The sequence below is a fragment of the Corylus avellana genome, chromosome 5 (genome assembly GCF_965113065.1).
Source record: "Corylus avellana chromosome 5, dhCorAvel1.hap1.2, whole genome shotgun sequence".
NCBI lineage: Eukaryota > Viridiplantae > Streptophyta > Magnoliopsida > Fagales > Betulaceae > Corylus > Corylus avellana.
In genome coordinates this window covers 20,830,633-20,847,264 of record NC_142494.1, presented here as the reverse complement: position 1 = coordinate 20,847,264, position 16,632 = coordinate 20,830,633, and the positions used below count along the sequence as shown (strand labels likewise).

The 16,632-nt window shown below is 34.4% G+C and overlaps 2 protein-coding genes across 2 annotated transcripts; one reads left to right on the top strand and one right to left on the bottom strand.

The window, feature by feature from the left end:
- The first annotated feature begins 2,142 nt into the window (after nt 1-2,142).
- On the top strand, nt 2,143-3,400 carry LOC132182754 (hydroxyproline-rich glycoprotein family protein). The gene is made up of 2 exons (XM_059596086.2): nt 2,143-3,024; nt 3,290-3,400. Exons 1-2 carry the CDS (start codon nt 2,155-2,157, stop codon nt 3,398-3,400), a joined length of 981 nt encoding a protein of 326 aa, XP_059452069.2. The 5' UTR covers nt 2,143-2,154.
- Nucleotides 3,401-3,676: 276 nt separating this feature from the next.
- ACS12 (1-amino-cyclopropane-1-carboxylate synthase 12) lies at nt 3,677-6,037 on the bottom strand. The gene is made up of 4 exons (XM_059596085.2): nt 5,496-6,037; nt 5,274-5,408; nt 4,657-4,817; nt 3,677-4,534 (listed from the first exon to the last, which is right to left on the bottom strand). Exons 1-4 carry the CDS (start codon nt 5,937-5,939, stop codon nt 3,679-3,681), a joined length of 1,596 nt encoding a protein of 531 aa, XP_059452068.2. The 5' UTR covers nt 5,940-6,037; the 3' UTR covers nt 3,677-3,678.
- Nucleotides 6,038-16,632: the final 10,595 nt, after the last annotated feature.

Genomic DNA, 16,632 nt, shown 5'->3' with positions numbered 1-16,632 from the left:
GATTCTGAGTTTGTTGGCTCGAGTAATAAAACCAAATCAAGCTATAACATGTTCCTTTATCCAAAATGTCACCTCTGTAAGTGCACGTTTAGGTGTGCGTTTAATAAGCTTAAAAGTGTGTTTAACAGTTAAAAAAATTCATTAGGAAAAAAAAAGAGCCCCGTCTGATAAAAAAAAATTGAAAAACACTTTTTGACTTAAAAGTTTTATTTCTTAAATACAATCTCAAACGTGCTCTAATTTATCTAAGACATTTAAACACCTAGAGTTTCCTGGGACCTATGATTGATCACAGCTGGGTGATCAATCACCCCTCAGGCCGAAAACTGGCCCAAGTGTCAAATCAGCTCTATTTTCTTATTTTTCAAGACCAAATTCTTATAAACCCATAAGTCCAAATTAAGGATTTTTTAACTGTAATTTAGATTGGGGTGTTAGTGAATGTGTCTTAGCCTTTAAATTCGGCTTGGTGACTCTTGAGAGAGAACATTTTCAGAGCTTCCACAATCAATAATTAAATTAAATCTTGAGAAGGATTTTCTCTTTGCGCAACTTGTTGGGCTAAAGCTTCAATTTGCCTTTTTAAATCTTCAATCATACCGACCACTAGTTGTTGGTCAAATGCAACGTTTTGATTTGGTGAAGGAGTTGGTCCACAAGGCTTACTCTTTCTCCTTGGCTGCATCTTCGAGATCCTTTGAAAAAATACCCCAAATCCCCACTCAATTCCCCTGGATATGAATGAGAGAAAAAGAGAGTTTAAGAAGAAAAATCAGAGAACTAGTTCAACCTATCAAGTTAGCAATAACACTCAAACTCAATCCCCATGTGAAAGGAAGAGAAAAGCCACAAATGTTGGCCGAAAGTTTATTCGATTCTCTAAAAAAAAAAAAAAAAAACACAAAAGGGTTGTCCTTACAACTTCAAAAAACTCTTAAATAAGACAATAAGTTGTTGCCCTAACTAAGACACAGTCACAACCACTAATTCAAATCTAATCTAACGGTTCTAAATTTGTATTAGAGTCAGGGACGGAACTAAGATTTTAGATATGGGAGAGAAATTTCTTTAAAAAAAAAAAAAAACACAAATCAGGGGTAAAAATTTGATTTTAAAATAATTATAAAGATATTTAAAAATAAAAAATAAAATATTGGGGAACAGTTTGGAGCTTGGGGGAACTGAAGCCCCCCAATTCCCCCTTAGCAGTTTTGTCTCCGCTTACGGTGGTTATATGCCTAATTAAAAAGTCATGACTCATTACATAAAAATTAAAAGACTTGACGTTAGAAAATACTTTCGTTCAAGACACAGAATAGAAACTATAGTCGACCAAAATTGATCACATAATCAAACTTATGGATGTCTAAGCCTTTTTAGTGTTTCTCTTCTGATGATCAAGTGTTTGTAAAAAGTCCTCTTCTATATGCTTTGCATCTATTCATAATGAAAAGACACTCCTATAGGCCTGTTCACGAAAAGGTTAGGTACCTATTCAGAACAGTCAACATGGTTGATGAAAAGATGTCATTTAGGCCTTATGGTAAAAGGGTTGGAGTTGGCATAGATACTATTCATTACCATTTTTCAAAAAAATCAACATCAAAACATTCTAATTTTTTTACTTTTTATATCAAATCCTTCACTTTTTATTATTATTTAAATAAAAAAATTACTACAAAACAAAATTTTTTCACTTTTCCATACCACTTTTTCATTTTTTTTATACCAAACATTTTTATTTTTTTTCACATCAATCTACATCAACTACAGTGTCTAGGCCAACCCATTTACCAAACATCACCTTAATCTATAAATAGGCCACTGCATTTGTAGAATTTGGTTTTTGTAACTCTCCTACAAGCTCCTTACTTCTCTTTCAAAAGCTTCTTCTTCAAATTATTAAAAACATTATTAGGTTCTATTTTCTACAGAACCAAAATGCTAAATATTCTTGCCAAAAACATTATACTGCTTTCACCATCACCAATTGGAACAGGTCTCACGCTCTGTTTACTTACTGAGTGGGAGAGAGAAAGCAGGTGACCTAACGTCTTGGCGCACAAAGATAGTGCAGTTAGCATGAGAGCTAATCTCTTCAAGCACAAAAATGGTGCAGTTAGTAGCTAACTTTTCTATATATATATATATATAATGCAAGTGAAGAATATCTACAGGGGGCATAGATTCAATTCGAAAATGGTAGAGAAAGAATTTACACAACACTCAAACACGAAGAAGCATGTGAGGCAACCACCTTCAGTCCCATTTCTTTGGGAAGAAAGGCCAGGAATACCTAAAAAGGACTGGAAGCCTGGGACTTCTTCTTCTTCTTCTTCAGTTACGTCACTTCCCAAACCTCCCCTGAAGCTTGTGGCGTCAGTTCCCTTCATATGGGAGGAAAAGCCTGGTAAACCGCTGCCATCTTTTTCACTGCCACCACCAGCAAAGCTCATCAGCCTCCCATCACCTTTAGTGTACTCTCACAGCTACAATGACATTGACAACAACTATGACAAAGGTGGTGATGGAGATGAGCAAGAAGGTATGTTTGAAACAGATTTCGACACATTCAGTTTTAAAACAGATGAATCATTCAGCTCGGCTCCGTCTCTCCTAGCAAATTGCCTTGTTTCATTAACAGCAATTTCTACTGCTGTTCCAGTTGATAAAATACTGGCGGAGGATGATAAAAGTGGGCAGCTGGAAACCCCTTCCTCCTCACCGCCTTCTGAAACGGCCAGTAGTACGAGCAGCTATGCAACCGGCACTTCAAGCCTTGTAGGGGCTTCTTTCTTGGAATGCCTCTTTCCACTGTTTCCACCCAGTTCTGGCTTTCTCGACAAGGCCGGGGAAAACAATTGCCGGGATCCACTGGAACCAGAAAGTAAACAGTATGATCATGGAAGCAATGGCAGTGCTGTGGCAAGGAGGGCCCCGACACTTGGAGAGCTGATAATGATGAGCCGAAGGAGGAGTAACCGGAGAAAGGCTGTTCAGATGAACAAACAGAATCTATCAATGGTAAAAACTTGAGATCCTGCTTCCATTGTGTTTATTATGTATCTGGGTTATTGGCCTACAATAGTACAATTGGTAAAAATATTTAAACAGCAGTTACCTAAAATTAATTAAAATGAAAACAAAAATGGAAGCAAAATTATACATATGAAGTTGAGTCCTTTTGAGACCAAAATAGATAAAACTTATTTTGCCTTTCTTATTATCTGCTATTCTGGATAAGGAATGTTAAATAACTTTTACTCTTGCCTGAATGCAACTATGACAGGAATTGATGAAGAACGGTGCTTTTGGATGCCGCATTTTCAAATCGGCCAGCAAGATGATTGACGGATTGTGTAGGAAGAGGAAGCACTTGCCAAGACTGAAATTAATGTAGAAAAAAGTCCATCTGCCTCATGGCCCAATTTCTGCAGTAAGTTCCCTCCATTCAGTTTCTCTTCCAAATCATTATCGTTTCCATTTATGGGACTTGATGTAAACAATTTACTAAATCTGCAATGTATTAAATTTTCAAACTCTATTATAGCTCCAAGACAGCTCTACTCAAATTCTTGATCATCTTTAAGTAAGAAGCTGTCCGTGTCAAAAGTATAGAAAATGCTATCTTTAATTGACCATGGTAATCAGCAAGAACATAAAATAATTCGTAGTATTTCAACTTGAAGGTTTACAAGTTTCAGCAACTTTCCGGATCCGATCTATAACTATAGGAATATCCGCTTGAGATAAAGTAGTAAAACAACACCGGAACCATCCTGGCTCTATGCAATGACAAGCAGACCCAGGAGTTACATTGATCTTAGCAATATTCAACAGCTTATCCCATAACTCAAGTTCCCCTTTCTCACTATAAGAGCGAATTAATCCACCCATATCAGCCCAACAATATAAACCAGCACTACTCATTATACACTTGATTCCTAATTGTTTCAAGCCTGCCACAAACAAATCATGCATATCAGATATCCTCTTCGTGTTGGTTTCAATATATGCCAAAGTGAATCTTGTATCTGAAAGCATTGAAGTTACAAGACGCTGGGTTGGAGCAGAAATCGATGAAAACCTCGTTAACCTTTTAGCAGCAGCCAAAACACTCTTATTAAAGGAATAAATAACCCCAACTCTAAATCCAGGAAGAGAGAGATCTTTTGACAGACCATACACTATATGAATTCTGTTTTTGTCAATAACATCTGAATCAATAATTTCAGCCATGCTTACAAACTCCTCGCTTCCATAAGTAGATCCCGCAAATATTTCATCACAGATAATATGGATGTTCTTATCTTGCACAAAATCTAAAAGATCGTAGAGTGTTTCCCGAGGTAGTAGATTGCCAACAGGATTTGAAGGATTGGAGATTAGAATCCCACGAACTTTTACTCCTCGTTTTCTTGCCTGAATATATGCTTGATCAAGAGCGGTGATACTTATTATGAAGTTGTCAGTACTGCGACAATGAACTGGTATTAATTCCACTCCAGTTCGCCATCTCATATCCCTATCAAAACTGCAGATCATTCATTAATTAGCTTCCACAGTAGATTTGAGCATAGAAAATTGGTCAGTTGGTTTTTTAGTTGATTCAAAAAACTGCATAGGTAACATTTTTCACAAATGTGATAGAATTACCCAGGATAATAAGGCGTGGGGACAAGAAATGCATTTCCAGGGTCTGCCAAGCAGAAACATAGTATTTCAAGAGCAGGTGTTGCACCAGACGTTAACACCATTTGCTGCGGGTCAAAAGTGACTGTTCTTCCCATGACCTGAGACATGAAACCTGCCATTGCCTGCAAAGTTTAAAAAGAAAAAGTATAATTAAAAAAAAAAAAAAAAAAAGAGCTTTACAATACAATCTATGATTACACAATTGGCTGGTCATTACGGAATAGACTAGTCTTACACGTTTTTAGTTCTCAAGTTATGGAAAATGATGAACTAAAATAGGTATATCCCACATAACATCTTCAGAAAAAATTGGCAACACCCACCACCAAAATACATGGAAATAAACTCTCCAGTCTTCCAGGTATCCTTTATTTTCTAATTGCTATATGAACAATGCATACAAGGTGTAACCTAATTATTTGAGACTCAGAGAAAATTTACAAGGTCAATTAAATATATTAGCCTTATATTGTTGTGTGCAACCAACATAGCGTCAGTTGCTACAAATCCACACAAACAAAAGTATACAATGTACTCAAGAAACAAGCAAACAGATTTTCACAGACTCAGATTTATACCACTTTGAACTCCATCATTCCATCGTGGGGTTGGTATGCCGCGATTCCGCAAATACTCAAATCACCACCGTCGCTTCCCATTACTGAATCCTCCAAGTTCTCCGAAACCCATTTCTCAATCAAATCAAAACACAGCTAAAATCACATAGCAAACGAAAAACATGCAATTAATACAAACGAACTAACAAAAAATAAAACTGGAAGACCAAAACAAAAACTCACTCTGTTTTCGGACAACCCGAGCTGGATAATCCCATTCGGATTATCGAACCTGTCGTACGGATCTTCCGAAACCTTATCCAACCCAATATAATACGGGGAGTCGTTCGGTTTCGCAATCGAGCTCGCCCGAGACGAGACCCCGACGCGGCCTATGGACCCGCGGCTCGACAAATTGGACCGCGAAGACGAGCGGTGGAGCTCGGGGAGGTTGGACGATGACTGGGACGGCGAGACAGGGTCGGAACCGGGTTTGGGAGAACGGTGTCGTTTGGCGTAGAGCTGGAAGAGGTAGAAGAGCGCGCAGGGGATGAGAGAGCCCAAGATTAGGCCCCCACGGCCTTGGACCACTCCTTGTAGAGGCACTATGAGGCGCATGGCGGTGGCTCCGGCGGGCTTTCGGGCCTGGGAATCTGGTTCGCGGGCTGGGGTTTGGGGTCGGGTCATGGGTTTCGGAGGCCTCGGGTGGTCCGTCGGAGTGGAACGTTTGGTTGCTTGGTTGGTTGAGGATAGAAAGGAAGAGAGCGCGCATTCAAATGTGTTCTTATTATGTGAGCTGGTGTTGGCATCATGGCGTGAGAGGCGGAAGATTCGATTTGGTTGGTTGATTTGTTGGATATTCTACTTGTCTTTCCTTCAAAACCAATTTGACTCAAATGTTACGTAGTAAAACACCCCTTCCCACACCTACATAACATTTTATTTCATTAGCTCTTAAATTACTCCTAGATAATAAAAGTAAATCAAAATTAATAAATCTAAGAGCCAATGAACTAATGTTATTTTTTACACTCATTTACCACACAATTTTTACACCAATTGACTTCAGTAACTTTTTTTCAAAAAAAAAGGTGACTAACATGAGATTCACTTAAAATACATCACTGTAAAATGAGTGTGATATTACTTATTCCCACTGACGGAAGAAGGGGGGGACTGACAGGGGCCAGGGCCCACCCCCAAATGATAAAAAATAAAAAATAAAATAAAAAAATAACCATAAAAACAATTTTTTATGGTTAAATTTTTATATTTTTTTCTAATGGGCGCCTGTCCATTCTCAAGGCTGGCTCCGTTCCTGCTTATTCCTATGAGTCTAGGTATAATTGGTAGTTGGTAATGGTGATTTTTATTTTTATTTTGAAAGTATTTTTATGTGTCATAAAAGTAAAACTATTTTTTATGTTTTTAAGAGTATTTTATATTTGAGTTGCTTGTTAATAATTTTGTTTTGAAGAAAAAAAAAAAAGGAAAAATAAATAATTTAAAAAAATGGAACCTATCAATATTAACATTATTTACATACATTTTTTTTACAAAAAAATTTATATATATATATACACATACAACACATAATAGCTTTTAAATTAAGTTTGAATTAATTTTTCTTTCTTAACGTTAACCAAAATAGGAATGTATATGTCCTCAAGGGATAGCTCAATCGGCTGGAGATCACACCTCATAAAACAAATGTCACTAGTTCAAATCTTCCTCCCTCCTCTTATGTGTGTGGACATGTCCAGAAAAGGAAAAAGGAATGCACATAAATAATTGGTGGAAATCATTTCTCACCGTAGTAATCTCCTTTTTTGTTTTTTGTATTTTTTTTTTTTTTTTTTTTTTTTTCCTCATTGTAGTAGTCTTCATTTGAAGGGTTAAATCAAATTTTAGTACCTGCGGTTTGCAATTTTGTAAAATAATAATAATAATAAAATCAAGGTTTTATAAAATTACAATTTTACTCCTTGAATTTTGCATGTTTATCGAATTACTACTTTCGTTAAGTTTCCATCCAAAAACTAACGGTCAGACAAATAATCATGTCATCTCCTATAAGATTGTGCCACATGTATATTACACCATATCATACTTGACATGTCAACATCACTTTCTACATCAATATTTGAAATTTTAATTAATTATAATAAATTACAATGATATCATTACGATAATTTTTTTTTTTTAAGTATAGAAATGGAAAATAAGGCCAGCTCTTCATCCATTGATTAGCCATCGGAGCTAGTTTTATTTTTTCTTTAGATCAATTCTCAAGCTTACTATATATTACCTTTTTGACCTTAACCTAATTGCACAAGAAAAAACGGGTACCCCCAACTATATGAACTCGTTCGTTCCTCGGAGATCTTCTGTTGTTTTTTTATGTGATTAATTCACATTTACGTTTCCAACAACTTAAAAGTTCATTCAATATAAAAAATTCATTCAAACAGCCTACTACATAGTAATAATCAAAAGGGTCTAGGACAGTTAAATAGAAAGCATTCATGTGTCATATTCAGGATCTTCTCACGTTAAAAGGAAGCACTCTTTCAAAAAAAGAAAATGTTCAAATAAAACGTTTCTCTCCCTCAATGACTCTCTCCATTCTATTTTTCATTCTCTTAGACAAAAAACTGATTTGATCATTACAGTGTCCTCGATTCCCTCAAAGACCAATAGATGTCAGTGATTATTTTCTCTATTTTGTAAAGGTTTCATCCTCGGTCTGGTCGTTGAAAAAATGATTGTTCGTAGAAATGAAAATTGAATGCAAAGGCACTCCAACCAAAGCCCAAACAAAAACAAAATTTTCGAAGTTTCCAACTTATCTATATATATTGTCCGAAAGAAGAAAAAAATAATTGTAGGAGTAAATACTATATTTCAAATTGAGAATGAGACGTTCAAATTCAAAAAATGGTTTGTCGTTTTCAAAAATAAAAATTATTTTCTGAAAAATAAAAAGGCTTTTTCGGTTAAACCGAAAATAATTTTTGTTAATTATTATTTTTCATCGCATCAAAGATAATAAAAAAAAATACAAATATAAATTAATTAGATGGTCGTAAAACCCTTGTGGTGTTTAGACAAAAGCATGCTCAAAGGTTGTTAGGCTTGGGTTAAGGTGGTGCCCACTGCCCAGGCCTTTGAAGACAAAATACGTTTATCTTGTTGAGTGGGCTATAACCGTCTGTGGCTGTAGTACTCAATTGCTTCTTTGGTCCATTGGGTTAAGGCGGTACCCAACCTTTGGGCTTGTGAAGCCCAACGCTACTTTATTTCATTTGGATTTTCAATTGTCTTGTTGAATTTCTTTTTCACAATTTTTCAGTAATTCTTGATTTCATTTGGATTTTTTTTCTTATAATTTGCTGACATATGTTAGCATATGATTAGAACTATATTAATTATTTTTAAAAAAATTAACACCTTCTAATTGCTTTTTTTTTTTCGTAACTTCCACCTCCTCAGTGAGGGCTCTCCACCCCCTTGTGCGGCTGCTACCGGGGGAGGAGGGAGTTACCTTGTCTTCTCCCCCCTTCCCTTTTCCCCTCCGCCTAGTGCAGCTGTTCCCCCCCCCCCCCCCTCTCCGTAGCTCGTTGTTCTATTTTTCCTTCTGTTTTTTTCTCTAAGCAGCGCCGTCGCTGCTCCCTCTTCCTTGGTTCACGCTGCCCAGCCAAGCCAGTCTCTTGTGGCCGTTCTCCACCCCTGCAGCTGCGCCTTTCCCAATTCTACAGTAGTTCTCAGATCCAAAAATTTCTAGGCCCGATCTGTCAACCTCCGTTCCTCCACAACTCCAACCCGCCACTCCAGGGTCTTCCTCAACCTCCCAGCCTTCCATCGATGTCATCCCCGCCATGTTCCAACCACCTTTTTTTTTTTTTTTTTTTAATTGAAAGGGAAAAAGAGGTTACAAGGGCGGATATTTCCAATTCTTTATCCGAATAGAACAGATAATGGGGGATCCTGTGAAAATGCTACCAAACACAAAAATGGGTAATGACTCATTTAGCTAACCAGTGTGCACGATAATTGGCACATCTATAAACTTTCAAAGCATTCCAGGAACTTGTTATATATGACTAGATTGAGATTCCATGCAGTATAGTAGGGGTGTGTAATAAGGGACGGAATCATAATTTTTTTTTCGAAAATCATGAATGAGAAATATTACGATACAGGATTAAAGCATAAATGAAAAATATATTAAGATTGAAGAATATATTAAAATTAGTATCATTAAATATTAATAAAAAATAAAATAAAATAATTTTTTCTTAGGCTCTGTTTGTTTTGCCGTAAAATAACTTACGAAAAACGTTTTCCGTATTTTCGGGTGTTTGATGCGACATAAAATAATAGTCAACATAAAATATTTTTCCATTGATCGAAAATTCTTCTTTAATTTTTAGAAAATGGTTTACAACTTTCAAAATCGTAAACCATTTTTCGACTTTGAGCATCTCATTATCAAATCGACGGACCTTGCCAAGACCCGCTCGGGACTTAATCAGAACCTGCCTAGGACCTGACCAGGACCCTGTTGGGACCTGCCCAGGACTCGCCCGGGACTTAATCGAGACCCAACAAGACTTGCCTGAGACTTGACAGGGACTCGCCCTTGACCTGACCGGACCTGCCCGGGACTCCGCTGAGACTTGACCTGGACCCCGCCGAGAACCGCCCGGGACCTACCCGGGACTTGACTGGGACTCGATCGAACCCGCCCCGGACCTACCCGGGACTTGACCGAGACTAGCCCAAGACCCGCCCGGGACTCGTCGAAAAATATTTTTGGCGAAACATTTTTCTTGAAAATGATTTCTTAGTAAACATTTTCCGGTATTTGGCATATACGGAAGATCATGAGGGTCCCAGTCGGGTCCCCGACGTCGAAAAATGTTTTCAGCATAAAATATCTTCCTAAAAAACATTTTCCGATATTTGGTGTGTACGCAAAATCATATTAAACACTAAATTACAAAAATGTCCTTGTCAGGTCTTGGGCGGGTCCTACCAAGGTCTCAGGCTGATCCTGACAGGGTCCCGATAGGGTCTAGGCAGGGGTCAGGCAGGTCTCGGGTGCGTTGCAGTGGGTAATTTTCAGTTGTGAATAAAAATTACATTTTATAGGTTAATATGATTAAATGAAAATATAAAAAAAATATTTGTGATTTTTCGTGCACGCGCCAAACGCCGGAAAATGTTTTCATCGTAAAACATTTTCCTGTAAAATGAATTTTCTGAAAATATTTTACAACGGAAAATATTTTACACTGAAACAAACGGAGCCAATATATTTTAATTTGTAACTCAAACACCTATTAAAATTGAACCATACATTTTGCGATTGTCAATAGCTGTGCCACTTCAGCTTTTACGTTCTTGTCATTGTTAGAGCATTCCTAGTAGCCTCACCAAATTTTACTCATCAAACTAACAAAAAGTATAATTTTCTCTATTTTAGAGCATTCCTAGCAGCCTCACCAATTTTTACTCACCAAAATAACCAAAAAGTACACTTTTAGTTATTTTAACAACTCACTTTTTTAGAGCATCACAGCATCCTCACTATTTTAACAATCCATTTTCACTATTCCGTTTAAATATTATTTTTCAAATATTTGTTTATTCTTTTTTTAAGTATTAAAGGAAGAGAGAGAAACAAAAAGCAAAAAAGAAGAGAGAGAAATGAGTTGTTTAATTAATAAGTGAGTGAATAGTAACTTTTAAATTTGGTGAATACTGTTCACCTCACTATTTTTTTTTTTTTGTTAAAGTAGTGAAGCCGAAAAGTGGACATTTAGGCCATTTTAGTTAAATTGCCTCACCAAAATTACCAAAAAATGGTTTTGGTGAGGCTGCAACGAGTGCTCTTAACAACTAATATTTTTAGAGCATCCCAGCAGCCTCACTATTTTAACAATCCACTTTCACTATTCCATTTAAATATTCTTTTTCAAAGATTTGTTTATTCTTTTTTTAACTATTAAAGGAAGAGATAGAAATGAAAAGCAAAAAGGAAGAATGAGAAAATGAGTTGTTTAATGAATATGTGAGTGAATAGTAATTTTTAAATTTGGTGAGTACAGCTCACCTCACTACTTTTTTTTTTGTTAAAGTGAGACTGAAAAGTGGATATTTAAGCTATTTTAATTAAATTGCCTTACCAAAATAACCAAAAAAGGATTTTGGAAAGGCCGTAAGGAGTGCTCTTACATTACATTATTCCTAGACGCTGTTTTTTTTTTTTCCTGACTAGTTTTTTTAATGATAAATTTGGATTATTATTCATGATATAAAATGATTTTTGTTATAATAAGGCCAATGGGCCTTTAGTTTGGGCCAAACTTAATTATTTTGACCCAAATATATAAAATGTGGCTATTTATATACTATAATAAATAAAGTTTTCAAAAGAGGAGGGAAAGGCCATGGCCAACATCTCCTATTCTCCTTCATCCTCATCCGGTCGCAATACTTTCTTCTTCTTCTTTTTTTGACCATTCATTTTAAACATATAGCTCAAATTGTGACAATAAGGCTAAAAGAATATAACTTTAGGGTAATTTTTTGGAATAATGCTAGAAGGAGAATTATAGTATTTATTGTGTCCTTCTAAATGTGATGTGAATTTTAAAATTACTATTGAATTTGAAATAATCATTATTGAATTTTGATATATTAGTGTTTTTAAAAGTCATATCACATTTAGGACTTGTTTGGGTGCGTTTGAAGAACTTAAAAATGCTTTTAACACTCAAAATGTTCATTTGAAGAAGAAAAAAAGTACTCATTTGATAAAAAAATTAAAGCGCTTTTAAGGGTCCAAAAAACTTTAAAATGACCAAAACGCACTTTTGGTAAAAGTTTAAAAATGAAGCTTTTGTCCAAAAGCTTTTTTTTTTTTATTTAAAAACTCTATTTCTCAAATGCAATCCCAAACAAGTCCTTAGAGCATGTTTGAAATTGCATTTGAGAAATATAGCTTTTGAGTTAAAAAAATAAAAAAAATAAAAAATTTAAAAAATTTTAAATTTTTTATCAAACATGCTAATTTTTATTTAGCACAACTTTTTAACTACTAAAAATATTTTTTAAACTTTTTAATCTAATTTCAAACAAGCCCTTAAAATAATAAGGAGGTCGAAAGAGTTGGTCTGCATTTGAACTTTTCTATCATCGTACTGTGATTGTTAGGCCTGTCAACATGTTGGTGGGATTTTGTTGTTTTGTTTTTTGTTTTTTTTGGAAAATAATCGTTGGTGGGATTTTGAAATAGCGGGAGCGTGTCCCTTTTCACTTATTCTGGCAAAAAGACAAAGAAAAAAAGATTCCGTTCACAAGAGTCGGAGATTTGAACGTTGCCAGCAAAGAAAAGAAGAAGAAGAAGAAACCGCCGAAGGAGAAACTTCACGCAATTACGCATATACGACCAATTTGGCTCCGAAAAGGACAAACGGCCAAATTGGGTATGTCGTTTTCATCGGTTTAAATTTCAAAAAGGTTTACAAATTACAACCTGTTGTTTGATTTTGTGTATAAAATTATAATCATGTCAATCAAATTTGATAAGATGGAAACTCGTACCATCGTTGATGAATTCACGGGTTTATTTTCACACTCTTGACTCTTCTCTTTGGACATACAAGTGAATGGGGAACACTCAACAAATGCACTATCATTTGATTAGCCTAAAGGCCTATTTTTAAATTTATTTATTTTTAGAGAGGAAATTGTTCTTTTTTTCTTTTTCGTTTTCCGGGTCTCCATTGCATGTATAACAAATAAAAACAATAAAAATGTTTTTTTTTTTTAAAAAAAAAAAAAAAAATTAAGTTGGACGTTGTTTGTAGTCACCTAAATTGTGGCGGCTGCTGTTAGATGAATCCGGTGGCTCGATAGTGGCCGCCAATGCTCCTAGATCAACACCACGATAATAACGAGTAATACTATAAGTCATTATTATGCCCCTTTTGTGTTACTCTAAGAATGATGTGATTTTTAAAATTACTATTATTCTTGTAATTGATCATTTTTTTTTTTAAAACGGAAATTTGAGGATTTCAATGATTAAAGATCACGAGCATAAAGTTTTTTCAGAACAAAGCAAAAAGCTCTTACAACACAAAGCATAAAGCTCTGCAAAATCATAGCCACATGCTATGAGGTTACAAAGTCATAGATACAAACAAAAATTCTTGCAATCAATTGCTATCGATGACTTCAATCTTTCTCTAACCCATGTACAAATACAGTTAAAGAGCAGATCTGCTCCGAGCAGACTAGATCTAAGACATGGATAGCTAAATTTTCTAACAAAATTTATTTAAATCATTCATGAGAGATAACTCCTCACACCCAACTATCCAAGCCGTGAGAAATAACTTCTCACACCTAACTATTCATCATCGCTCATGATGGTAGATTTAGAGAGAATAAACTTTTTATTCAAAACAAAAAACACAAAGCAAATAATCAGCAAGAAGCAGTAGCGGCTAGAGAGGAGATAAACTACACAACACGGTGTAAAGTGAACGAACACATAGCAGAGAGGCTGAAGTTGCTGATTTGGTCGGAGAACACCTACAAACATAAAGAAAAAATTAAAAAAACCAGAAGAGTAGGAGGGTAGGAGCGGGGAAGGGGAGAGGAAAAGGGAGCAGATCTACTCCCTATTCTTTTCTTGATTATTATTAAATTTTAATCAAATTGTGATTTTAGAAGTCATTTTTGGAGTGACACAATAGTGACTTATAGAATTACTTCCATAACAACCCAAAGGTAGATGCCATCATTGCAGAGCAACACTCTTGTAATTTTATTTCTCAATTTTTGGCTTTTTCAAAAACATTTTTCAAAATTATACCAAACTAATTTCTATTTTTAAGCCCCACATGACACTTTTTTCAAATGTTGTTTCTACCAAAAACAATTACCAATTTTTACTTTTATCAAAACTAAAATCTAAAACACTTTTTAAAACTTTACCAAACGAACCCTTAATTCCTCGCTTTCAAATCATAATATATTTATCTTCGAATAATTCTTTTTTTATTGACCGCTAACACAGCCCACCCCCACCCTTCTCTCTCTTTCTTTAGAGAGAGAAGCTCTCAACCTCAGTGTTGATTTTCTATCTCCACTACGAGGTCTTGCCTCAGCCTAGTGCGGCTTTGCTGGGGGAGGAGGGATTTCTTTCCTCCTCCCTCTTTCTGTTTCATTTCTCTGTTCATTCTCCCTTTGGCTTCTAGGTTTTTTTTTTTTTTTGTGGTTTTTTCTCTTCTTTCTTGCTTCCTTCCTTCTTTTGCAAGTTCCTTGTGGGGTTCTTACACCTGTAATTAGGGTTTGTAAATCTCGAGAGATTTATGACTCTTCTTGCACTTCTTTTGCTTTTAAGACTGCTTTATGCGGTCTCTTGGAGAGGATCAGACTAATTATTTGGCCAATTTTTACTTTGTTCTAGTTATCTGCACTGTTTATTTATGTGTTTGGGTCTATTGTAGGGGAGCCCACCCATTTTCAGTATGTTTATCACTTGTAACCCTTTCCCTATTTGATTAAAAAAAAAATCTTTTTCTATTGTATGTTCTTCGTGATTGTTTAACTTGTTCTTTGTCTGATATCCAAACTGCAGTAGCTTGTTGAGGATGTTGGACCATCCTAGGGCCAGCCCGATTTCAAGTTTGATCCTTAATAATTTTTTTGGTAAAATTTACATACCCTTTCAAACTACTACTCAATTAACAATGTACCTGGTCTCCCCAAACTACCAAAACATTGTCAATTTCCCCTACAAAGTTAGCAAAAATATAAAAATGTCCTTGTAAATTTCTCAATAAGACAAAAATACCCTTATAAATTCGAAAAATAAAATAAAAATATTATTTTTTAAAATGGAAAATTTTAATTAAAAAAAAAACGAAATTTGTATTTTTTAAAACGAAAATTTTATTTAAAAAAATTATAAAACAAATTTTTTTTAAAAAAATAAATATATATAATTTTTTTCTTGTAAAAATGATTTTTTTTTTCTTTTAATTTGGCCGCCTCTTGAATTTTTGTATATATATAGTTTTAGGTTATTTCTAGAAGTTTTAGTGTATATATATATATATATATATATATATATATATATATATATTATTTTACTTCAGGTATTTTCGTCATTGGGAATTCTTAGCAATGTTTAATTTTGGTAGTTTGGAGAGGACATTGTCACATTTGAAAGTTTGAAGGATATTGTCAATTGAATGGTAGTTTGAGGGGAGTATGTGGACTTTCCCCTAAATTTTTATTGAAAACATTTCATACATTTGTACTTTTTTTTTTTTTTTTTTTTTTGAGCTCATACAATTGTACATAGAAGTGGAAATAACCACAAGGATTTTCTCAATTTTCAATGAAATTTATATTATTTATTTATTACCAGGATTTAAAGTTAGTGCATTTAATAATGTACATGATTTCACATTATTATTATTATTTTAAAAGATGCATCAACGACTTCATATATACTCCTTGGATGAACTATTCTTTGAAAGGGTTAGCGGGACCATTGTTCAATTTGTTCCAATGGCCATGCCCAAGCCTTAAAAAAAATTAAAATTATATGGATATTTTAAACCCAAAATTAAGTTGCCCTCTTCCCAAAAGGGAAAAAAATGAGAAGAAAAATTTAACTTAACTCCCAACTTTCAGCAATTTTACAATTATTCCCTTAAATTTCAAAAACTTTCAATTTAGTGTATATATTGAGAGGCAGTGTCACACACATATCAAACAATATATATATATATACTTCAAGAAGTCCCTTTTTAGTTCTTTGTAGCGAGTTAATTTGTTTGTTCATATTTCATTTTGAAAAATGCTTCTCCTAATTCCAGATGAATATTATTTTTTAAAAATTAAGTAAGAAAAATAAAGATTAGTTTATTTTTATTAGAAAATAATATCCACATAGAATCAAAAGAATACTTAGCATTCCTCTTTCATTTTTATTCCATTCCTTTGAATTAGTCACATAGGACAAATGATTGTTAGCATCATTAAGGATTATCATTGACCCAAATTGGTTAAGTTTATATGAGGCAATAAAAAAAAGACAGAAATTTTCTCCAAACCAATCGGGAAAAAATATCATCCAACTCATTTAAAATAGTGTCAAGTATCTAAACATTTAAAATACACATTAAATTCTTAAGGTCATTAATAACAATTTACTAACTTAGACTAATGTTTTAAATATTTATAGACACTTTGCACTATTTTAAATGAGTTGGAAGATATTTTCTTTAGACTAGTTTGAAAGAAATTTTTGTCCAAAAAAAAATTACGTATTTATATTTATTAAAAAAAA

Coding starts and splice junctions, on each gene's coding strand:
- LOC132182754 (XM_059596086.2), top strand. CDS start 2,155: ATGCAAGTGAAGAATATCTACAGGGGGCATAGATTCAATTCGAAAATG. Junction 3,025..3,289: donor ACAAACAGAATCTATCAATG/GTAAAAACTTGA, acceptor CAACTATGACAG/GAATTGATGAAGAACGGTGC.
- ACS12 (XM_059596085.2), bottom strand. CDS start 5,939: ATGACCCGACCCCAAACCCCAGCCCGCGAACCAGATTCCCAGGCCCGA. Junction 5,409..5,495: donor TCGGGTTGTCCGAAAACAGA/GTGAGTTTTTGT, acceptor ATGTGATTTTAG/CTGTGTTTTGATTTGATTGA. Junction 4,535..4,656: donor CCCACGCCTTATTATCCTGG/GTAATTCTATCA, acceptor AATGATCTGCAG/TTTTGATAGGGATATGAGAT.